At 36.8% G+C, this 26360-nt stretch overlaps 1 protein-coding gene across 6 annotated transcripts in view; it reads right to left on the bottom strand.

Annotated features, from left to right (window-relative positions):
• Positions 1–26360, bottom strand: part of pld1b (phospholipase D1b) — a 35708-nt gene that overhangs the window by 8305 nt on the left and 1043 nt on the right. Inside the window, exons 1-15 of one of the 6 annotated variants that reach the window (XM_079862405.1) lie at positions 21154–21263; positions 9959–10135; positions 9157–9323; positions 8481–8623; positions 6779–6890; positions 6636–6701; positions 6491–6549; positions 6301–6393; positions 6033–6185; positions 5786–5935; positions 4518–4601; positions 3222–3303; positions 2909–3019; positions 1272–1460; positions 675–891 (exon numbers count right to left, since the gene is read on the bottom strand). In XM_079862405.1, coding sequence (XP_079718531.1) covers positions 675–891; positions 1272–1460; positions 2909–3019; positions 3222–3303; positions 4518–4601; positions 5786–5935; positions 6033–6185; positions 6301–6393; positions 6491–6549; positions 6636–6701; positions 6779–6890; positions 8481–8623; positions 9157–9323; positions 9959–10103 — 1771 coding nt within the window. In that variant the 5' untranslated portion in view covers positions 10104–10135; positions 21154–21263. Of the gene's footprint in view, positions 1–674; positions 892–1271; positions 1461–2908; positions 3020–3221; positions 3304–4517; positions 4602–5785; positions 5936–6032; positions 6186–6300; positions 6394–6490; positions 6550–6635; positions 6702–6778; positions 6891–8480; positions 8624–9156; positions 9324–9958; positions 10136–16346; positions 16468–21149; positions 21264–26360 lie in introns of those variants that run through there. The other 5 variants (XM_079862400.1, XM_079862402.1, XM_079862404.1 and 2 more) reach the window with 5 other exon arrangements.

The raw sequence follows: 26360 nt of genomic DNA, 5'->3' as shown, positions 1-26360 counted from the left end.
ATCCATTTAAGAGGGATCAAATTTTGGTGGCTGCAAATACTATTAGAATAACCTAAAGAAAAGGAGGCATCTTTACAACCTGGACAACCCTTTTAAAACGTGTGGTGTGGAAGATGAACACGAATATAGATTCTAGACAAAAATATTCATGAGCACAAGTATATCTAGTTGGAAGCTTTTGCAACAACGCATTTTAATATCACATCTAATCCTCAATCTCCAGGTTTCACACACAAGGCTTAAGCTAGGCTAAAATGCATGTTTGAGCTGTTTAACTGAAAGCAACTTGCACTGACATATCTTAAAATATGTCAGTGACATTGTTTTGTCTCAAAATACACACCAGTAATGTTTTAAGGCACGTTTATAAAAGCTACTTAAATGTCCTAAATGAACTAAGGCCTAATCCTGGCTTAATCTAAACCCAGTTTGTGAAACCAGGCAAATATCTTAATGTCTTAAGCCTCAACTAAAACCGTAATGATTCATGTTTATCAGCACTTATGGTAAATACTGTAAATCATTGCATAAGATGGTCGGTCATATGAAAGCGCTGCCAAAAGGCATTACAAAATCAGCTGTGAAGTGTGATAACAGCTGAATGTGGGAGTTTAGGTCAGTAACGTGTCACTAGTCGGCATTCGCGAGCGTTCCAGAGACGGGGGCGTACTCACTTTCTTCAGAGCTCTCGGCGCTGCTCACGCTGTCTGTAGGTGCCAGCCCGTGTTTCTGCAGGTGCCTACGGATGCTGAAACGGGTCTTCTTGGTCTTCCCCTGTCCTTTTAGTTTTGGCTGGTCCATTGTGTCGACAGGTAAACTTTTACCATTACTGTGCACCGCACTGGGCCCGTTTGATGGAGCAGCCATAGCAGGAGAGGCTTCAGAGGCATTCTGTGACAAATAATAAGGCATCAAGTTAAATTTAAGCATATCCCCCATATCAGATCTGCCTCCATTTAGATAGCAACACCCAACTTCCTATGATCTTATCAATTCCCAGCAGACAAAATCAAGTCACGCTCTAGAAGTCGTTTCACTAGGTCGAACGTCTAATATGGAAGATAACACTATAGAAGCTTCTGTTTCATGCCAACTTTAAGTTGATGATAATAAAAATAAAATAAATGAAATCTATATATTTTAATAAGCAAAAACTAATCAAATTGACAAAAACACAACAAAATCAAAATATGAATAAATACTATACTAATGAATAAATAATACTAAAGCAACACTGTATGTCATTAAACATTAGAATATAAGTTCCAAACCTCTGCAGACACGGGAAGAGTCCTGGTGACACTTCCTATGTCGGTCAGCCGATGCTCCCGATCATCCCAGCGTCCGTACGCCAAGTCAATACCTCCCACGAACGCCACCGATTGGTCAATGACTATAATCTTCTCATGATGCGCCCATAGGTACACGGAAGAGGATACGTGGTCAGGGTGCCTCATTACCTGAGAAGAAAATAAGTTTGTTATTGGTGAGTCTTTCCTTCTCTTTGTTTCTTTGGTGTGGCACAGGGGTTAAAGATCGCAAAATGGATGCAAATACGACAAAAACTACAATTTGTGACTAATCATGTTGCCATTGGTGACAGTCAGGAAAACTTTCTGTGTGTATTGTTCAATAATGTTAGAGTGTGAGTGCAATAATAAACATGATTTCTGATTCATGAACAAATGACTCGGTTGATGTAGTTCTTTTTAATGAGAATTTTAATTTAATTTTTATTATTATAATATAATATTATGTCACTTTAGGTTTGCTCATATGACAATGTTTAATTTAAGATGCATATTCACAACAGAGATTTGTTATAATAAAATGGTATTCAAAAAACAAAACAAAAAAAATTAAAACATTTAAAAAAATATATATATAGTTGAATCAACTTTGTTTGAGTGACCTGTCAGACCCATAATCAGTATTTTACTTTTTTACTTTTATGTTACTTTTTTTTTCAAGCAGGCAGAAATATTCTTTCAAAACAATTTTTTACATTTATTTATTTTGTAGTCATATTTAAATGGCACAAATACATTCAGGATCACTAAAGCCAGTCGATTGGAACTAATTTATATGAAATACAACTATTTTTATCCATGATTTTCCCATTACTTTTTAAGATATTATTAATTTCAATGACTTTTCCATGCCTGGAAATCACAACTTTAAAATTCCAGATTTTTCATCCACGTTGCGACGATTATCCACATTCACAATGAATCCCCATTTCACTGGTTCAAAATTGTGCTCCACATACATATTAAACATCAAATAAGCTTGAATTGTCCATAATATTGTTTTTTTTCATTCACATTCCTTACATATATTAAATAGATTAAATAGATAAATAGATAAATCACATCTGACATAAAAGTTTCTGTGTGTGTGTGTATATATATATATATATATATATATATATTAGGGCTGTCAAACGATTAATCGCGATTAATCGCATCCAAAATAAAAGTTTGTTTTTACATAATATATGTGTGTGTACGGTGTATAATTATTTTCTATATATAAATACACACACATGCATGTATATATTTAAGAAATATTTGCATGTATATACTGTGTATATATATTTATATTATATATAATTTATATTATATATAAATATTTTACATATAAATAACACATTTTTCTTAAATATATATGCATGTGTGTGTATTTATATATAGAAAATAATTATACTCCATACACACACATATATTATGTAAACACAAACTTTTATTTTGGATGCGATTAATCGCGATTAATCGTTTGACAGCCCTAATATATATATATATATATATATATATACACACACAAACACACAAACTATTATGTCAGATGCGATTAATCTATTTGACAGCACTAGCCGATTAATGAACTGACTTTTTTTTTTTTATCTGACCTTGATATTGGGGTGAAGTTGTAGAAGTGTTCGTTTGCTGTATTCGCTGTTTATGCCGAGAGCCAGTTCCACCTCCTTGTACAACATCACAAATATCCGCACACCTTTTTGCTGCAAGAACAAACAGTTCTTAATGATCAGTACAGCAAATCCACCAGTCAAAATTAATATATAACCCAGAAAACACCCTGTAATGTAAATTATTACATGAGAACAGTGAATGGGAAGGTTTTATTGCTGGCGCAGTAAAGCCACAGATGGATGTATGGCGTTTCACTGCAGCTATGGGTTGGGTTGGATTGGATTAACTCACCGCTTGCCGTTTCAAAATGGAATCGAGTCGCCAGCGGTTGCCCTCGACGACAGGCCTCTTGAGGAAGATCTCAGGGCTCAGCCTGCATTGACACACACACACACACACACACACACAGCAGTGACCTCATGAGCAGGGGAAGCATTTGTAACATAAAATATGCATAAACGTCTAGTCTCACATCTCACTGTCACTTACATAATTTCAAATGTATTAAGCCAGTGAAAAAAGTAGACACACACACACACACACACACACACACACTGGAATCTCACACTTGCAGGATGACTGAGTGATGCTGTAACACAGCACCAGGCATCTGTCTGATGAAGGTAACGGATCTGTTTGGCTGTTGCTCCCAGCTGGAGGTGCCCTCTGAGAGGGTGCACACAAAGTATACAACTATCTTTCTTTCCCTCTCTTCTTTCTACTACCTTCCTTTGGGCTTTTCTCGCAGTTCATGACCTTATTGTTATGACAGGTCAAAGCAATAAGCAATACATCTCATCCATCTGAGTTGAGAACGTGACAAGCAACAATAAATTGTAATAGTCACTTGTTTCAATTTTCAAGGTTCTCACACTTTTGGAGCAATAAACTTACATAACTTTTGCAATCATACATCGTTACTGGATAAGGATTTGTAAAATCAAGGATTTGTCAAATTAAATTAAGTACAAAAAAATTCTTAAGGATATAATCACTACAAAAAAATTATAAATAAAAATTAAATTCAATAACTTAGTTTATTAATAAAGAATCAATAATAAATATTTAAATACAATTAAGAAAAACAAACATTGTAGAGCATAAATTGAATAATATCTTAAAAAGTCATGATAAAATACTTTTCAATTACTTTTCCATGCCTGGAAATTACAATAACCATTGCATGTTGAAATGATAATTCTCATTATTAATAAAATTTCAATGGTTCAAAATTGTGCTCCACATGCATATTAAAAACATCAAATATGTGTAATGTTGTAGTTTTCATGTACATTCCCTTTCTATTTGGACAGATAAAGCACTTCTTGTGTGACGCAAGGTTAGGACATTGATATCCTAAAGTAAAGTCAGTTTATCCCTCTAAAAAAACAAAAAACCCTCCAAGAAATGCACTCCATTTCCTGCTGCCTTCCTAGAACTGGGCAAGGTTATTGTTCCTCTCAGAATTTTATTGAGGAAACATTAACCAATGCAGTTCACCTGATCTGTGTGTTCATTATTTCTAAAATGAATCAATAGTACCCAAAGGAAAGAGGAACGTATGGGAAGGGCTATATCTCAACATACCACCAGTCAGTGATAAAGATCTCCTCCTCTGCCTCTTCCAGCGCATTTGCCACATCCTCCATGTACTGCTTCCCATTCACATACCTGAAACACACACACCCAATCAGTCAAATCAGTGGGTGAGGCTGATAGTCCCAAGCTCACACTCTCGCTGATTCTCAAACTTAATTACATAATTTTCATTATTCAGGGAACAAGCATGCTAATAGGGCTTAATGCTGCAACAATGAACAACTCATCTGCCCAGACCAGCAGTGAAGCTGCTGCCCTAGATATCTCGCTTCTCCACAGGGTCAAAAGAGGATGGAGTCTATGGTTACACTTTCCCTCTCATTCTCTCAAGTTACTCCTGTTAAACAGGCTTCACCTGAAGACAGCGGCAGACGGCTAAAGCTTTCACATGTTTATCTGTTCTAGAAAACCTGAGAGATGAGACCTGCTTCGGCTAGTTTGATTATTGACATTTTCTGGATAGTTTTGAAATACATCAACTGAAAATTGTGAGAAAAGTTGAGAAATAAATAATAACATGATCACTCATATAATAAAGCTTTAGTTTTCATTTCTAAACTCAACTTATCCAAGAAATAAATAATATTATAATACAATCACTAATATAATATAATATAATAAAATACAATATTATATTATTTTTAATAAATAAATAAATAAATAAATAATATGCCAATATAATTACATTTAATTTAATATAAAACTAAAGCTAAGTAAACCCAAATTATATTTTTTATTTATTCAAGAAATAAATAATATAATCACTAATATAATAAATCACTGATATAATATAATACAGTACAATAGCGAATGTAATTTAAGATAAAGTTAGCTTTAGTTTGCTTAGTAAACCCAAATTATTATTTTTATTATATTATTTTTCAATAAATAAATACTAACATAATATCTGCTAAATGAATGAATGTATATGAAATATATTATAATGTAATATAATATAATTTAATATAAAACTAAAGCTAAAAGTTAGTTTAGTTTGCTTAGTAAACCCAAATTATTATTTCTTTCAATAAATAATATTATCAATAATGAAATATAATATATAATAAAACTAAAGCTAAAAGTACTTCTTTGCCTAGTTGAACTTTCTGTGTAAAAGTTGTTGCCACAGGGCAAAGGCTTTGAGGGGAGGTTGCCAGGGTGTTGCTACCTGTAGGTGGTTGATTATTAGCCCAAGTCAAAAGCATCTATGATATGATCTTTTCAGACATTGAATGCATGTAAAAAGCCATAATTACCATTTAGATGGGATGTTCTTCTGTTCATTGGCAAAGGAACCATATCTGTGATCCTTAAGAAAATTGCTGCCATATTTGCGCACAAATTCATCAATTGCCTGTCCCCACCAGCGGGCGTGACGGTAACTTGTGAACTTCAGCACCAGAGTCCTTTAAAAAGCAGAAAGCGCTTTCATTTAATCAAATATTGATGGTGCATGTCAACTGCATTTTGCCTTAATGACCATGTGAGCCTCAGTTCACACACCTGGACAGACTGTCTATGCGGACACCGTGCTTTGTCTCAGTTTCTTTAGTGTCCATTTTAATGCCGAACGCCTTATCCATCAGCAGGACGAATGAGATGGCACCTGTGTCTGGCTTCATGAGGAGTAGTGAGGAGTCCTTCACCACCATCCAGCTGGAAAGACCAACAGTAAGACATTATAAGATGGCATTTCCTTGAAAATCCTTTTTCTTCATTTTTAATCAAGGTTTTTTTTGTGTGTGATGAGAATGAAAGACACTACACTGACCGTTTGGACCAGCGGTAGCACATTTTGCTGTGGCCACAGCAGTTCAGTCCAGGAATACGGTGACCCCCTGACCTTTTGAGAACCATACCCTCCCTGGGAAGGAAACAGCGCAAAATGTCAAGGATCAATTACAAAAAAAATGCAAGAATATATTTATAAAAAATTTAGCTAATAAACAAAGAGCTCTTACAAGCCTTTTGGTCCCAAATCATGAATGAAGGACAGCTGACTCACATCAATAAATTCCATCTATGGAAGAAAAAAAAGATTTGTTAATGCATGTAAAAAACAACACACCTACTGAAATACTGTACATAATCCAAATATATACATACTGTTGCATGGTAGTTTCTATACATTGGCATTTTAAGCAGCTTATTCAAGTAGTCTTCAAGTTGTCTCTGTGAAGAAAACCACAATATTCAGACACGAATCATCTGAATAAGTTAGCAGTGTGCCACTGAAACAGGAAACTGACTTTTCGACTAGAGACTTGCTCTTCCCTGGCCAGTTCTTCGCCTCCTCCCCGGGGTAGACTTGGCATGTGCCGTTCAAGGTTCCGGTTTATAGTGTGCCTTCGCTCCGTGTGACTATTTCAAAAGACAGAGGAAGAGATCTTAAGATTTCCAGAAGATGGCAAACACACTGCATAAAGTCAACATGTAGACCAGTAGTGTTCATGACTCAATTGCTGGCCTATAGGCGTGATGAGACATTAGTCCCTTTTGCACAGTAATCCCAGTAAATTACCATAATGACTTCACAGGTAAATACACAAATATGCTGTTCACACAAGCAATGGTGATATGGCTTTTTACCGGTAAGAGACCATTCACACATCAGCACCAAAATACCAGTAAATTCTGTGATGTCAGAACTTTATGATTGGCTCAAAGCAGATTTTTTACATCAGCGCATTCATGCTCATAACGGTACTCTTTATTCTTTGTTCACACACAGCATCATACCGGTAATTTACTGGTAATATTACAACTTTTCATATCGGTAAAATGCCAGAACCAATTTACTGGTATTTTTGAAAAGGTCCTGTTCACACATAGGGCCAGATTTACTAAAAGCCTGCGCCAGTGCAAACCCTCTTTTGGCATTATAAAACCACTGTCAGGATTTACTAAAGACACATAGTGAACAATTAGCACTGAAAAGGCGTGGACACAGTTATTTTTGCGGCTGATCTTATTGCATATGCATTTATTTAATGCCCTAAAAAAGCATGTCTTAACCCAGGTGCTATTTGCGATGCTAGATTGCGTTGGTCATTATGGAAATGATCCGGCTGGTTCTGTGTTCTTTAATTTGCGCGTCGTCACTCGTCAGTAGATAACGCGAATCTCTGGAAATTTCCACTCCCATCTGCGCTTTTTTGGAATTGCTCTCTCATGCTAATTTGCCCTGTTTAGTGAATCAGGCCCATGATCTCTTAATGGTAATTAATTTACCCGAAAAGACATGATGTGTGAAAGGGGCTACTGACACATCCTTTTGTTGGAGTAATATTTACATTTATGTTTAGGGAGAAAAACATGATTATATATACAATGCCATTCAAAAGTTTGGGGTCAGTACGATTTTTTTGAAAGAAATTAATCATTTTATTCAGCAAGAATGCATTAAATTGATCAAAGACATATATGTTACAAAAGACTTCTACTTTCTATTCATCAAATAATCCTGACAATACTGCATCATGGTTTCCACAAACATATTAAGCAGCACAACTGTTTTCGACATTTAAATGTAATGTCATTTTGTGAAAATGTGTCACAATGTCATTTTCTTGAGGAAATGTACATTCTACTTTACTATTATGAATGTCATTACATTTAAAATGTCATGACACTGAAGACTGGAGTAATGATGCTGAAAATTCAGCTGAGCTTAGCCATCACAGGAAAATTACATTTTACATTTTACAAGTTGTAATAATATTTTACAATATTACTATTTTTACTGTACTTTTGACCCCAAGCATTGAACAGTAATGTATATGTAAAACAATATTATATTATATAGTATATACAAAATATAAATATATTAGTTTCAAATATAACATATAACCAAATTAATTAAATGTAATTATTAATATATTCATATAAACATTATAAATAATTATAAATAAATGATTGATATAATTATAATACAATGTATGATCAGGTCACCTGCGGGTGGGCAATGGAATTCTGAGGAAGGTCTTGTAGGCACGGAGTTCCCTGTGAAGCTCCATAAAATGTTTCTCCTTCCTCTTTACCAACCAGGTGAAGTTTCCGTGCCTCATCTCGATCTTAAACAATGCCGGAAGCGCCTGGATACAAGACCAGCCATCAAGGATAGTTCTCCCAAAAATGAAACTTCTGTCATAATTTCCTCACTGTCATGTCGCTCCAAACCTAAATGCTTTTTGGAACATAGTGCATAAGTCGTATGGACCACTTTGATTGTGCTTTTATGGTGTCTTTTTGGACCTTAAAAGATACGGTCATTGTATGGAAGGAGCTTTCTTCAAAATGCTTCATTTTTGTGTAAAAACATGAAAATAAGAACATTTGGGTTTGAAACGACATGATGGAGAGCACATAATTAGCTGAAATCTTAAAGGAATACTGTAGTTATATAAACCTTTAACAAACTACATCCAAAACATGAGTGATGAGTGTTTGTCATTATTTTTCTGAAAAACAATTTTACATGTGCTAAGTATTTTCGGATATGGTGTCCAAATCTCCAGGGCAACATGTAAATTGCTCTGGCAACCTCTAAATCTCCCGAGAAACAAATATACCCCGTCAGCCCACATACTAACACTTCATGAAAGGGAACAGGAGTGGGAGATCTCACCTTAGAGACGCTTCTCTGGGACGTGAGGTTGAAGCGATCCTGGGCAGAAGTGAAGCGTTCCACCTCCAGGATTTTGGCGGTGATGGGAAGCGCGGTAAGAAACACGCGTGCCCCGGTCTCTTTAAAGCCTGTTGTTTTATACACAGCTGAGAAGGGGATGCGGTTTTCTGTGGATAAAATAATTAAAATTAAAATATGACACACTACTGTTCAAAAGTTGGGGTCAGTAAGAAAGAGTTTTTGAAAGAAGTATCTTCTTCTCACCAAGGCTGCATTTATTTGATCAAAAGTACAGTAAAAACAGAAATATTGAAAAAAATATTAACAATTCAAAATAACCATTTTCTATTTTAATATATTTTCGAATGTAATTTATTCCTGTGATGGCAAAGCTGAATTTTCAGGAACCATTACGTCAGCTTTCAGTGTCACATGATCAGAAATCATTCTGATATTTGGTGCTCAAGAAACATCTCTTAGTATTATCAATGGTGAAACAGTTGTGCTGCCTAATTTTTTTGTGGATGCCATGATTTTCAGGATTCCTTGATGAATAAAAAGTTCAAAAGTATAGAATTGATTTGAAATATACATTTTTATAGATTATTGGTACAGTATTTAATGTCAGTTTCGATCAATTTAATGCATAGTTGCTGAATAAATATATTAAGAAAAAATATATATTAAAAAATCTTACTGGCCACCAAATGGTAGTGTATATGAATATTATCTTCATATAACTTTTTTTTGTGTTTAAATATGTTTGTGATTGTATGTGGTTCAACTTCTTTGTTTCTTTTACCTGTACTATTGGGATCCCGGCCATCAAACTCCTCTTCCCCATCGCCAATATCAAGTTCTCGTGTGTCCAAGTTCTCCATGATATCGGTCATATCATTGGCCACCAGATGCAGGGTGCTAACCGTGGGTTCTTGCTGTCGCAGCATGGCTAACAATCGGCCTGCTGGCCAGGGCGCTCCTTTGAGACACACAACACTTTTTTCAGCATGGGAAATGAGGAAGTATTAAAACAGTTTGCTCTTGACAAAAAAAGCCATAAAACATTTATTGAATGGAATGAGAAATGATAATCATCTTGTTCAAACACTGTATCAACAATAGGGAATGTCAAACAAACGAGTGTGTGAGCATGTGTGTGTGGTTTGACTTGTGTTTGGGGGAGGAGAGAAACTCATTCAGCACTGAAACAGGAGACAAGTCACGGTGAGTGTCTAAAGTTGAGAACTAAATTCAACTAAACAGACAACAGTCTGCAACCTCCTTCCTGTTCTTCTTTCCTCCTAATTGCTCACAAATAGGTTCAGGAAGCATAAAGACATCGCATACAAAACCAAAAATCCCTCTTTTGTCCAGACACACCAATGCAATTCATTAATATCACAACAAACCTCACCTTTGCACTGTCCAGTGAAACACACAAATCATTTTGTTAGTTTCTGAGTTTGAAGATAACATATAGTCTGTTTAAAACCACTGAAAATGCATTTTAGTGGTAGGTTAGAAGTTATAGTTTGGGGTTAGAAAGATTTTTTTAAAAGATATTAATACTTTTATTGGTCAAGGACAAGGTTGCATTAATCAAAAGTGACAGTGAAGTCACATTGTTACAAAATATTTCTATTTCAAATAAATGCTGTTCTTTTAAACTTTCTATTCATCAAAGAATCCAGATTTTTTTTTATATAATATTATAATATAGTTATTTTAAACTATATTTGATAATATTAAGTTTTTTACTGTATTTATGATCAAATAAATGCAGCCATGGTGAGCATAAAAGACTTTCAAAAACATAAAAAAAAAAAAAAATCTTACTGATCCCAAACATTTTATAGACATAGTCCTTTTTTAATTCTCTTTTATAATCATATTAAACCTATCTTCCTTTTTCATATCCTCATTTCAGGTTTAAGAAATTACAATATTCATCATAATAGTGTGGTAACAATTTTTCCATTTATCTTTCTAGGAAATGGCATGTCATAATGAAAACATCGGTACTAAATTAAAATCATTGACTCTTCATATCAGTGACCACACAGAACAAAATGAAGAGGATGATTAATCACTTTTAAACCTTTAGTCTAATCTAGACCTCAGAATTCATGACATTATGATAACACTTTAATCCACTCTAGACGAGGCATACTGTGTATGTGAGTGGGTCTGTGGCGTCCAAGTGAATGTTTCTTGTCATAATGAAATGTTAGAATAGACACTCTCGGAGTGAAGATCTCTTAAAGGATAACTCTTGTTTCCATGGATGTAACCTGAAGCCATCAAAGCCCATTACAATCATCACATCTTCAGTAATAGTTCAGACACTTCTCCGTTGAATGAGCTGCTAGCTGACCTAAAGTGTCATTACGAAAAAGTGGATTCTCGTAATCACAACAGGAGGACTAAAATACATCTGCTCTTACTTCCTCTAAGATGATTCGGTGATGCAAAGGCTCTTGAAGAGAAGTTTCTCTCTGAGAAAAATAATACAATTATTTTGGGAAAACTGATATGCGTCCACTATGCCTTCTATCTACAACACCCTAGCAACAAGAGATGCACTGCACTGATAGTCAAATTCTGGCTCATCATTATTTTCATGTTGTAAGTTACTCTATTACCGATAAATGGTTAATAAAAAAATTCTAAACTAATCTGTCTAAATAAATGAAATATAATACCTAATATTTCTAAAAATATTGATTTTAAGAAAAATCAATCTATTTAAATAATTCCAAGTGAATTCAGGCATCACAACATTATAATGTACAAATTGATAGTCAGTAAGAGATTTGATACAGATTACATTTAACAATGTTAGTAAATTATGAGTATTATTTTTTTTTATATAACATAAGCGTTAGATGACGGCAAAGTTAATCTACATGTAAAAATAGGGCATATGAGCATGCACTAAAAAAATCCAATACTGTATATCCAGCATCAACCAATCTAAACTATAATACTGGCTGATATATTGCACAAAATGGTGCACTGGATAAATCTTTAGATGTGGATACTCTACAATGTCAATGGTCTTTTAGAATTTGTGTACTAAAAGTGTTTCAAGGAAGCTGTGAAGTGGAGATCAGTGGCTTTAAGCTGCTTGAGAGATCCAGTTTTACAGAATTATTGGTTCTCATTGACCACCAATTACAGTTTCTCCAATTAACATCCAGGTATGCAAAAAGAAAAAGCTCAATTTGGTAAATGTGGGCTCATATTACAGAGATGAATGGAAACCTACTATAAACAGCCATTAATAGGTTGCTGTGGGTAACAGAGCAGCAGAGTTAAAACAACACGTTTGCCAAGGTAACAAATCACACAGGTTTAACATCATGAATAAATTTCTAGAGCAGAACGAGGACAAACACTAGATAATGCTTTTCTTAAAAATCCTCGTAAAAGCGGACATTTGCAGGTCAAAGACTTTATTCAAATATTCCTCGTTTTATGTAAATCAGACAGTCAAATAACCTTGAGTTCCAGTGTGGACACCCGTCACACACATACACCAATCTCTCTAACATCGCGAGGTACCAAAAGCAGCTTTTTACGATTTACATTTCAGTGTTGCATAGTCTGCAAAACACAAATTCACACATCCACCACTTCTCATTCTGCTACCCTCACACTAGTGATAGACTTTCGCTGAGAAAGTTTCACCTCCATCAGTATGTGGAAACAGTTCACTGTTCACAAATAAGATGAGGAATGCAAGCACGCATTCCAACAGTTCTGGAAATCTCCCATGTGATTTCATTAATGCACCTGTCCTGCAAGTGTGAGGGCGGACAGTGATAGACTTGTTGAATAATGACTGGAGCAAAGCAGCAAAGTCACATTCCCACCACCACTATAAACACCCTCAAACTCTCAACGCCCAACCTCATGCTGCTTCAAGTGTCAAACTGAAGCTCACAGACGTATGTTTATCTAGTTGATCTAGTCCTGAAGGTACATCATATATTTAGTGGGGCCCATCTATGTCCTACTAGGTGTTTAAAATGTATTGGGAGAAAATAATTTCACACTTTTTAGTACTTGGGGTTTGTTGAAAATCATGTGCTACGAACATGACTGATACCTCAAGTCGCTTATTTGGGAAGGGTGTGCTATTAAGCGATCAGGGTTATGATTTATACCTGTCAGACAATAAATTGGACGTCAAATTCGAATAAATTAATTAACCAAGACATATCTAGGGACCAATAAGCAACCAACACCCTACCAACCACTTAAGGCGAGGCTTTTTCATTTTCCGCGTTCCACACCATCTTTCAAAATATACTTTCAAAGTAGGCCTATACTCTTTTGGCCGTAAATGCAGAAAGATGGGTTCGGCGTGTGCACACTATCTAGTGGACTTCGTTTTCAAGCGCTCATATCACTCACGCACGGACACAAAAATTGGGCTGCACATGGACAATGTGCACGGACCCTCCTGATGACGATAATTAAAATGTCATGTGGACACTGCACAGCTGGAATATACTTTGGGCTTTAGAGATGCCCCAACAGCCATTCAGAACACCCAAGCAATTGCATCCCAATCAAGAACACTTTAGCAACAATATAACAATGCCATGTCAACCACTTACAGATGCTCAGAAGAACCCCCTTACAATTGTTTCGTAATCAAGAACACCTTAAAGCCACTATAAAAAGGTCTTGGCAACCACTCACAACACCCTAGCACTGTGCCAGCAAATTAAGCAGAACCTCTCAAATTCTCTTGAAATTGTAAAAATCTAGTTTGGCAAAGCATTTTATTATGTTGTTTCGGTTTTCTTCTTCTTTTTTATATGAAAACGAAATGGCAGGTTGCACTTTAATCATTAACAATCTGGGCTTTTTGGCTAAAAAAAAAAGACTGCATTAACATGCGATCCAGGAACTGGTGAGTTACTGAGCCATGCATTGTTCCGCAGGCTGCTCCAATGGGACTATACCTGTAACTAATGCACAGCCAAAGCCAATTGTGCTTGTTGAAAGGCATCTGTTAAACTGGCAAGTGACCAAGTCTTTTCAAACACAGAAGCAGGAAAAAGGGTCACTGTAACTGTGGAGCAATAAAGCATGTCCCTCTATAACAGTAAATTTGCTGAACGGTATAGTCAGTCAAACCGGTATTGCCACAACAACGTCACCTCACTGTAGGAGTATCCAAACAGACACTACTACAAAAATACCTTACCCTGATGCAAAACCCACTTCCATAAAGGTTCAAATAACATGAAAGAGAGATATTAAAAATGAATGAACGAAAGAGACCTGATTATACAATATTATATTAATATTTGGGTCCGGATGTGATGCTATTGTGATTATTTAGGTTTAATAGTGCATTATGTTGCAATCTCTCATTAAAGGAGAACTCCGGTCAATTTTAACATTGAGCTCATTTTTTTGTACATTTGGAGTGCTGTCAATACAGAGAACAACGACAAAAATCGGTGTTGCCTACACCGTGTTATCCTCTTTTTAAAATTTGCACCCTGTTGACTTCAATGGGGCAAGTTTTAAACCTGCTTTTAGCCTCTTAACATCCTTGATGTGTCATTACAAGTGCACAGGTCATGTGAGTGATTCCTTCGGAGTGAACGCGGGTGAATCTGACTGCAGTAGATGTGAAAGATATGAATAAAAATGATGTTTATTCAGCCAGCGCACATACCTGTATTTACATCCTGTTTTCGGTCGAAGTCCATAGTAATCGATTGTCGAGTTCACGCGCATGATCATAGGTACTAAACCAATGCGCGTGAACTCGACAATCGATTACTATGGACTTTGACCGAAAACAGGATGTAAATACAGGGATGAGCGCTGGCTAAATAAATATCATTTTTATTCATATCTTTCACATCTACTGCAGTCAGATTCACCCGCGTTCACTCCGAAGGAATCACTCACATGACCTGTGCACTTGTAATGACACATCAAGGATGTTAAGAGGCTAAAAGCAGGTTGAAAACTTGCCCCATTGAAGTCAACAGGGTGTAAATTTTAAAAAGAGGATAACACGGTGTAGGCAACACCGATTTTTGTCGTTGTTCTCTGTATTGACAGCACTCCAAATGTACAAAAAAATGAGCTCAATGTTAAAATTGACCGGAGTTCTCCTTTAAGCAGGATTTTCCCCAAAAATATGAATGTAAAAAATGGAAGTAAAAACATATTGATAGACGTTTTTTCCCTTTATAACATATGGCATCGGTATTTGAAAAAAAAACAACAATAATAATTATATAGTGACAAAAAAGTACACATAAAATATTCTTACATCTATATTTTTTGCTTCTTATAAGTTCCCATTTGTACTGGCATATAGTCAGTAAAATAAAAATAAAAAAGTGCAATTTGCGGTGCAAACAAATTTAAGGCATCATCATTTATGATCATGAGAAACAAATTGAGTCAAGTGTGTCCAAACTTCACTGGCACTGTATTTTACCTGAAGCCATTTTCCCAAACATTGCTGGTGTGTAACCTTATTTTGATAATTTATTAAAAAACTAACCATGTTCTGTACAGAGAAAAATGCTCTAACAAATTCTGAATAGTGAGAAGAACCAAATGCAAATACAAGGAAACATTTTCTGTGTACATCGCAAAGGTTGGTGGGATGTACTGTATATGCTACCAAGACACAAATCGGGTAGGTGGACGGCGATCTCTGTAGGAGGAATACGCCGCTACATTTCCAAAGTCTACTGCAAACCAGGTGCTGAAGCATTTATGATGTGCATACATACATAGATGACTAAATCCAATTCTGCACATATTCATCTCTGATTAATATGAATTTCTTTTACAAAATGTAACATCTGCTTATATTCCATTCATTGACATGCTGCAGTGACTCATGCTCTCCCACATACATTTGCACAAACATTGAGAAATCACACCCTCTGTGCAAATGCAGATCATTCTGATCGCTCAGTGTTTATCTATTTCAAGCATTTTCAACTAGCAGTCTAACACTGTAAAAAAAAAGTGACCCATGACAGAATAAGTTTCTTCCTCATTTCTGCTGTTTGAATTGCAAAATAGAAAAAAGATCCCTTTCAGCTATTCGTAAAGAGGTTTAAATATCCATTTAGAAATATGCAGATTTGGTATGACAAAAAAAAACGTATCGACCTTAAAGAATGTTAACTTACCTGCCTGCACGCAGGCAGAGACACCCCCATCATTTCTGTTATCCTCAGTTTCTTCTTCACCCCAGAAAAGTCAAACTAACCAGAAGCGTTTAACACACTCAGACACACACACTGATATAGCGCTCACAACAGCGTGTGCTTGAGTATATGTCCAAGGAGGGGGGCAATGGGGGCTGAGACAGAGTAGTCACATGTCAAGAGGGGGCGGAGCCTCACTAGCTCTCCCAGAGATGCACCAACATGCTTCTTTTTTCTATCCTCTTGAAGACTGACATCTCATGCTCAGAAAAGTGCTATTTAGGTTAATATTTGGCAGATGATTAGGTTCCAACAGTTTATATAAAACTTATCTTCTTCTCTTATCGCTAAGTGGACCGAGTCTACGCACAAACATATAATTCATCACAGCCTTCGTTTGCTTTTAATCGCATTTTAACCTGTCAATCTAGTGGATGCACATCAGATTCTGGACTCCCAGCATAGCATTTAAAACAAAGCCGTGTTTGAGCCCACAGTCCTTGTTGAAAGCTGTTATTAATCGTTCATCTCCTGGTAGGACGGCATGACAGATGACATGACAGTCCATACACACCCACACGGTGTACAGTCACACATAAAGAGAGTGTTTGAAATGTAACACTTGTGGCTCTTTCAGTGGTGATGGAAACCTGAGATACTGCACAAAAACTGCACCACAGATGTGATAAAGGACATAACTGTGATGTTTCTTTACATAAAAGCTGTTGAACAACTCATATTACATTGAGACATCCCTATAAAATATAAAATAATGTTATATTTAGTCATCAAGGACCCCTTAATAAGGGGTCTTCAGATATTGAGATATTCAAATATTGAGTAACATTGTTGCATTTTGGGCCTGACCTATGATAATACGCATCTAGCTAGTCCCATATTATTGTATTTACATGCTTGTTTGATGATTACATTGCAAAGAAAATTCAATAATATTGTAAGCATTAAAATTACATAATATTAATACACTGTCATTTAAAAGTTTGAGGTCAGTCATTTTTTTTAACTTCTTTTATTCATTAAAGAATCCTGAGGGGAAATTATCTCAGTTTTCAAAAAAAAACAAAAAAAAAAAACTTAAAATAATTGATAATATGTGACCCTGGATCACAAAACCAGTCAAAAGTCGCACGGGTATATTTGTGGCAATAGCCAACAGTACATTGTATGGGTCAAAATTATCGATTTTTCTTTTATGCCAAAAATCATTAGGATATTAAGTAAAGATCATGATCCATGAAGATATTTAGTAAATTTCCTACCGTAAATATACAAAACATTTACTTTTGTGAGTGAATGCAGCACAATCGCGAACATAAATGGACTTTAAAGGCAATTTTCTCAATGTTTAGATTTTTTTGCACCCTCAGATTCCAGATTTTCAAATAGTTGAATCTCGGACAAATATTGTCCTATCCCAACAAACCATACATCAATGGAAAGCTTATTTATTCAGCTTTTAGATGTATGAATCTCAATTAAAAAAAAAATTAACCATGTGACTGGTTTTGTGGTCCGGTTCACATATTAAGAAATGTTTGTTGAACACCAAATCAGCATATCTGATTGATTTCTGAAAGAAATCGCTTTAATTTCGCCATCACAGGAATAAATTACCTTTTTAAAATATAGTAAAACATTTATTTTTTTACCAAATGAATGCATCCTTGGTGAACATCTTGGTGAAAAAATCTTACCATCCAAACTTTTGATTAGTGTACATAACTTGGTGAAATTGACATAAAGAACGTTTTTTATTTTTTAATAAAATATTTTTAATTTGTTAAAATAAAACAGACAGACAAGTAATGCAATTGACCATTCCCCTTGATCTGTATGTAAATTCCATAATTTAACCATCAGAGCAAAACCTAGTGACAAACAATCAAATAATTCAAGTACTGCTGTGGCCATCCATTTTCTAAATGTACAAAGCAATGTAATCCATTGTAAATAATTCATTGCCTGCATCAAACACAGATCAGACATGAATCTTCAATTTAGAATCTAAAACAGGCCTAAGCTTTGCTATGTACTCATTCCCACCCTTGAACAACATTAGTTGGAGACAGTGTTGATCGGTTTTATCCAGGCACTGTGTGTTTGCTGTTGATATATTAACTTCATGTCCAATAGAATGGATCCTGCCTACTGCTTTTCTAATGGGCTTTTATAAAGAATTACAGAGGAGGGCTGACACGCCACTAACAGGAATTTCTTTCCTTATTTTTTTATTTTTTTATTGAACATCAATGCACAATGAAGGCACGTAACCCAGCTAATGCTCAGAAAGCAGATAAATATGGCACTGCTGAGCACATCTGAATCCACATTGCACCATTTCTACTCTATTTATTATTGCAGCTAATTTATTCATACAAGCATCTCCATATTGTTTGGACCATCTGCAGAAATTGCATTACATTCCTTTGGTCCCTTAATGAGAATGAGATCTCGGGAGGTGGAACAAACGTCATGTTCCAAAAGAAAAAAAAATTGGATATTGGCTATGAAAATCCACGTGGATTTGAAATGAAACTGCAGACATGATCAAGGGTAAATCTTTGGAGTAAGCGCCCTCTAGTTGTGACCAACATGTATTATTTTTTTATTTTCCTCCTGATCCTGCAAGTGACTTAATGTTGTTAAAACTGACTGGGATTTGATTAAACACAGCTTGTGATTTAATTTAACACCAGGTCTGCTAATTGCAATTCTGTCATCCCTAATAAACACTATTATGCTCAGTAAACAAGACTGATTCCAAAGAATGTCAGATTTAACACAAATACCAAATCAGAAATTAAAGGACTAGCTTGGTTGACATGTGACCTGTGAGTGCAACAGCATCTTGTTTATTGTGCTAAACTGAAGACAAAGCGTGTGTATGGTCACAGGACTTTCATTAAGCCAACAGTCATTCCCCTCTAATTTAAAGTGGCTCGCAAATGCATCTCGACGAGCATCAGGGTAAAACCACAAATCTAAAATCACTAACAAAACCACAGGCATGAACAGATCTACAGTTGCTCTGGACATTGCATTGCAACACTACATCCACATTAATGCTAATTCTGTGCGTCATTTCGTAATAAAAGAGGATCACATGCGTGGAGGTTCTAGAAGAATCCTGGATACGTGAAACATAAACACAGCCTATCTTAGGATCGCTATTGCTAATCCTCACTTGGTGAACTCAACTTCCTGTCCCTCGATTAAAAAAAATACAATTACACATAGACCACAAGCTCTGTTTCCTCTTTCCTCAAGGCAAACACACATGCTTGGTCATGCCACAATATTATTTGATTTGTAAAATGTTAAAAACAGAATCACATCTCTAAGTATTGAGCATAAAAAGGTTCTCAACGACTGTATATCATGGTTTCATGTGCATTGCAACGAGGATCCAAAGTGTGATGATGCACATTAACCACAATGAGAGCACAACACCACCAATGCTTCTTTTGAACTTGCTCAACATGCAAAAGTGGTAACATATGTCCAGCCCCCTGTGTTTAATAAAAGAGGAGGAAGGGTGATATTGCTACAGGGGAAAAAGTGGTTTAGCAACTATTGTGACCTGGCAACACTTTTACGTATAACCTGTAGATAAGGCGTCTCCCCATGTATAACATCAACATTATCATCTGACAGCTCGGTTGTAATCAATAGACCTGTCATATCTCACGGATGTAGTTCTCAGAAACCACACCCATGGGTCTTGGAAAGTACAGTAGTCACCATCTCTATCCAAGATATAACCTACACATTATCTAAATGCGAGTTGTTGTCAGATGGGATAGTTAGCCAACAAAGAGGAACAAAGGGTAAAATTGCCAAACACATATCACACACCTTCCCACTAAGTCAACCAGACACTCCCATTCCGTCCCAAGATCCTTGAGGGGATCGTACTGATGACAAAAAAAATAAAAATGACCATACAAACTTAATAGAACTATACAATACAGTGTGGTCAGACTGATTATAACGTAATTCATGTTCATGTAAAGATTCCTCAGCCAATCCTACATTTTAATCTAGAAAATGAACTGTATTCATCATATATTTTTGGATTAATCTCACAAAACCTGAGAAAAAAATGATATTTTCTTATATTTTATACAAAACTACATATGCAATGACTTAAAATATCTATAAAAAATTTGATATAGCCTATATGCTACACGTGGCCTGTACCCCACCTTTTTGAGAGAAAAGGTCCAAAGGATGCTACATGGAGTAAACGGTCAGACTTGGGTCTTAGAAATGACGTTTCAAGCAAAACATTAACATAAAATGAAGCACACAAAGCTCCTCTGTTTGTTGGTATTTGTCTTAAACCTGTCAGTCAGCTGTAGCAGAATCAGTTCAAGTCGTCGAAGTTGCCCTGCAGGTACAGCAGGTTGTTTGCCTTGCAAAATTAGTCGGTGTGAACAATGATACCATAACTGCATTATTGGAAAGGTGTCATAGCCTACTCTCACTGCAGTTAATTTAAACAAATCAAATCAAATCCCAATAATAGTCTCTTTGATAGACTCGCATCTAATGTGATGCAGTCCAGATGCAATATATGACTGCCACCTTCTGTTGCCATGCATTTCAAATGTCACTCACTCGTTACTGCACTAGGACAGAGGTCTATCTTTGTACAGTACTCTGTTAACATGTCATTAGGCTACTTTTCCGCGTGATAAAACTTACTCGGTTAATTTCTACTCAGAGAACAGAACGTTAGTTAGTCATAAAAGCCATGTAAACATACCTGATAAAAAAAAAACTGGAGGCACGTCCGCGCTGCTCTGAATCCGCTTCTCAAATATAAAGTGAGCACGAGAAGGACGCGAACGAGGATCATCTGGCTCGCGCTTCCTCTTCTGTACAGTTGGACCCGCCCATGTAAATTATGCATGTACGTCTACACTCGATGAGATGTTTTTGAGGGTTAAAAATAACAATTACCGTGTTCATAAGCTGATGTATGTTTGTTCATAATCTGGTTTCGAAAGCTATTAAGGAAGTAAAATGTGCACTATATTTATTCAGTAGTTTATGAGAAAGGGGTTAAAAGGGGGTTAGTTAATGTTGTAGTTGTCACCTTAGTTAGTTGTAGAAAATTTTATTAGCCAACAAGAAGCTCTCCAATAATGTTGATTGTATCACTTGACGTTGTCTGTCCGGGTGTCAGTGTGTGCTCTTCTGTGGAGACACTCAAGTTGGAGAACTAAACAAACTGGCCAATTTTGTTGAATATTTTCTGAATAGTTTTGTTGAATAATTAATATTTGTTTACATATTTACAGAACTACTGTATAAATCCGCATGGCTGTGATTACCTGCAGGCTGCAGCCTATATGTTTCATATGAAACCTTGGATAAAGTTAGGGTTAGACAGCTGAAAACAATGCTTTTAAGGATACATATTGAGTTTGCGGCAGACTCAACTACAACAGACCGACTGCCAGAGATGGGCATAAATACATGGAAATGTATTTAAAATACAAATACAAAATACTGTGTGGAAAAATGTATTTAAATACAAAAACAGTATTTTGTATTTTGAAAATACACAAAATACATGTGAAATTAACCATCCAGTGCAGGTATAGGTCACAGTGAATGAAGAAACTACATAGGCCTACTGACTTTTCATTCCTAACCACATCTCTGCCCTCTCTTTCTTTCTTTCTTTCTGGCAATTACAAATAAACTTATGCAAAATAGCAGCCATTTATACTTCTGGTTACAATGTAGTCTATTACTTGTGGTGAACACTATTAAAAATTGCATACTGTATGTAAAACTGTGGGAACCTTTTCTGCTATCTAGGAAAGAATATGGATGGGTGATATGACCAAAATCTCAATTTTACTTCACAGTAACAATATTGTGGTTTCACAATTCTCAAAATCAGTTTTGATTCCACAGCATAAACTGAATTTCAAACTCTTTTGAGTTTGTTTTTTTTGCAGGTAGTACAATGCTTTAAGTAATTTTATGTTTATGTAAAGTTTATTTGTTTCTACAAGTTTATTAAAGTTAGAAAGTGTATCTAAAATTTTAAATTAGAATTAATTTAGATTCATTTGACACCATTTACCCCTTTTTTATTATTTATGTACAATAAAACTAAAAGCTGAAGATTTGTGGTGTATCATTCATCAGTGTTTGTTTTTCCACTCCAACGTTCCAGTAATTCCTGCCCACTAAAAGCTGCACGGATAAATTTGCTTACCCCACAAATAGGCCTATCTATGTAAACGATTTAGAAAAAGTTCCATCAATTCGCACTTTATATCATCGCTATGATATGTAGTGTCATATCACCCAGCCCTAACTGTTAGGATGAGGTAGGAACAAGGCAGAGAGAGAATCCACATGCAACACTTTAATAAAACAAACAGGTAATCCCGGGCAAATAACAGAACAACAGAACTCAGGACAGGAACAGGAAACAGCTACATCGACCGACAAACAACAGAGGTTTAAATACAAAGGCAAACAAGCTAAACAAGATAACAAGGGGGCGTGGTAAATAAGAAACACCTGGGAAGACTAATCAACATAACGGGGAACTGCTAAACATAGGATGAGACAGGGGAACACAGACATGAATCGTGACATAGCCCCCCCTTTAAGGAGCGGATTCCAGACGCTCGGGAAAACAGTCCAGGAGGGTGGTGGAACAGAGGCGGACCCGGGGGCGGGATGGGGGGCCAGGCCCGTGGAGTGGAAGAGGACCTGGAGACTGCGGCAAGATGGGAGGCCAGGGCGGAGCTGGCAGTGCAGGCGACCAGGGCGGAGCAGGCAGGGCAGGCGACCAGGGCGGAGCAGGCAGTGCAGGCGACCAGGGCGGAGCAGGCAGGGCAGGCGACCAGGGCGGAGCAGGCAGGGCAGGCGACCAGGGCGGAGCAGGCAGGGCAGGCGACCAGGGCGGAGCAGGCAGGGCAGGCGACCAGGGCGGAGCAGGCTGGGCAGGCGACCAGGGCGGAGCAGGCTGGGCAGGCGACCAGGGCGGGGCAGGCTGGGCAGGCGACCAGGGCGGGGCAGGCTGGGCAGGCGACCATGGCACAGGAACAGAAACCGGCTCAGGAACAGATGCCAGCTCAGGAACAGGAACAAACACCGTGGCAGCGGCCATCTTTGCTGAGGGCTCAGGTCCAGGCGTGGCGGCGGCCATCTTTGCTGAGGGCTCAGGTCCAGGCGTGGCGGCGGCCATCTTTGCTGAGGGCTCAGGTTCAGGCGTGGCGGCGGCCATCTCTGCTGAGGGCTCAGGTGACGTGGTGGCGGCGGCCATCTTGTCCGGAGACACTGGCTCGGCAGACGTGACGTGAATGGTCTCTGGCTCGGCAGACGTGACAGGACGAGGCTGTGGAATGAGGGCTAATGTGGGAGTACCACGTTTCTCCTCCGTGATCCCCACAGCACATACAGAACCACTCAGTTGCAGGGCCAAGTAAATATAAAATTCTAAAGTCCAATTGGGATTATGCAGTGGCATGGCTGAGCCAATTGGCTCTGATAATCCCCCTCTAAAAAAAATCATGAGGCACAGAGAGTCCATAGAAGTTACATTTGCCAGATCGATAAAGTCTCTTACGTAATCCTCGATGGGTCGATCTCCTTGATGGAAACACATAATCCGTGCTGCTGGATTCATGGTTGGTCGGTCGGTCGGTCGGTCGTTCTGTTAGGATGAGGTAGGAACAAGGCAGAGAGAAAATCCACATGCAACACTTTAATAAAACAAACAGGTAATCCCAGGCAAATAACAGAACTCAGGACAGGAACAGGAAACAGCTACAACAACCAACAAACAACAGAGGTTTAAATACAAAGGCAAACAAGCTAAACAAGATAACAAGGGGGCGTGGGAAATAAGAAACACCTGGGAAGACTAATCAACATAACGGGGAACTGCTAAACATAGGATGAGACAGGGGAACACAGACATGAATCGTGACACTAACATGCAGTAATGCTTTAAACACATTTGACAAGCTAGTTGATCAAAATCAACAACCGGTCAAGACTGATTGGCTAACGCTATTTTCCCATTTGTCTGTGCTTTTTTATTCTTTCATGTTAACTGAAGTGAATAGTGCACTATTTTAACTTTAATCAACAAGTAGAATTGATCATGACATTCTCACCTTATTCCAAAAAAAAAAAAAAAATCGCTGATCCAATGCTGAGCTAGTGAATGTCTGAACTAGTTGATCCACAAAATCAATACCTTGATAAAGATGTTGACTGGCAAAAATTATTTGATGTATTTTGAAAATACAAAAATACTCATCTTAAATGTATTTAAATACACATTACATTTGATTTTTTCCAAAGTCTTTAAAATACAAAATAGTATTTTGTATTTCAAATACATATTTTAAATGTATCTGAAATACTGCCCATCCCTGCCAACTGCAGCAGTGGAAACACTGCGGCTGTGTCTCAAAGCCCTGTGAGCAGCATCAGACGCCCTCATACCAATTAACAATGGCTGTGTAGGTAGACTGCTAAACAAAAAATTCAAAAAGTTCTGTTTACCTCACACAAATTAGGGTAATCTCGTTTACTAAACTCAGAAACTTATCTTGCATCACACCGGCTTCTAATTGAGGCAGGATAGTCATTAGGGCCCCTTCATGCATGCCAAACATAGTTACTACGATTTCATTGACACAAGGGAAGCATTTTTTCCTTTCTTGCTATTGGTAAGTTTCTAAAGGTCAGAAAAGATTCTTTACACATAGCAGGAATATATTAAAATTCTTATGAATGTAACATTACAGAATTTGAGAAAGACTATCTCAAGCAATAGAGTAAAAATAAGAAAGAAATAATCTCATAATGATTTACAGTAAATATAAAAAATAAAGCCCTTTTTTTATTTTTTAGCTTTTACAGAAATAAAATGTGAGCATTATTGACTTTTTTGGGAGTATGGTCATGGCAATGTGATAATGATAAGATCATGTCTCAAATGTTTTAAAATATGGATCCTGTCAATATACCAAACCAGATGCAATCTGCAGAAACTTTATTCTCTTTTTTTTTTTTTTATCAATCATTTACTTTGTGAAGTCTCGGGTTTATTTATTTTTCGTTTTCAACTTTTCTTGAAATATTTTGAGCTAGAAATATGAGTGTCTTTTATAAATAACTACTTAATAACTTAAATAACTGGTGTCTTTTAAGTGACAATGCTGCCATCGTGTGGCGAAAATCGGAAGATTAGTGTTCCTAACCCACCTCACTAATTATTATAGAAGACATGACTTACATTTTTCTTTAATATATATAAATACACGTTTAAATAGTTTTCAGATATTAAAAAAAAAATGCAGATATTTTAAACAGATATTTCTGACCACTAGAAAAGCGAAATAAAGCCTTAGTGAAATCTGTGGCGTATGCAAGACCGTTTCTGCCACACTTGATTAAAATAATATGACTTTGTAAGTCATAATAATGAGAAACTTTCTCATAATTATGACTTAATTTCTCATAATAATGAAAAACTTTCTTAGTAGTTATTACTTACTTTTCTCATATTAAAGAGAAACTAAGGCTGTGTCCGAAATCGCCCCCTATACCCTCATTCACTATTCCCTAGTGCATTGTGGGATTGAATGAGTGCACTCGATAACGAACAGTATGGTTTCGGACACCACGACAAATGGCTGTCCCCTCAAATAGTGAAAGGTATAGGGGGCGATATCGGACACAGCCATAGTGAGCAATCGATGCTCCCTGGTTTTTGTGGTGCATTGTGGGATGTTTAGTGAGCGAACGTTCTAGTGCACTGGGAGGATTTTGCGATTGAGACAGCCTTTATAATGACTGACTCCCTGATTCAGGCACCCTGACAACTGAACTAGGGAGCTGATTGAGACGCACCCTAAGTCATTATTATGAGAACCTAAGGCTATGTCCGAAATCGTCCCCTATACCCTCATTCACTATTCCATA

The sequence above is a fragment of the Squalius cephalus genome, assembly GCF_949319135.1.
Source record: "Squalius cephalus genome assembly, chromosome: 25".
Taxonomy (NCBI): domain Eukaryota; kingdom Metazoa; phylum Chordata; class Actinopteri; order Cypriniformes; family Leuciscidae; genus Squalius; species Squalius cephalus.
This window is presented reverse-complemented; position numbering and strand designations above follow the sequence as displayed.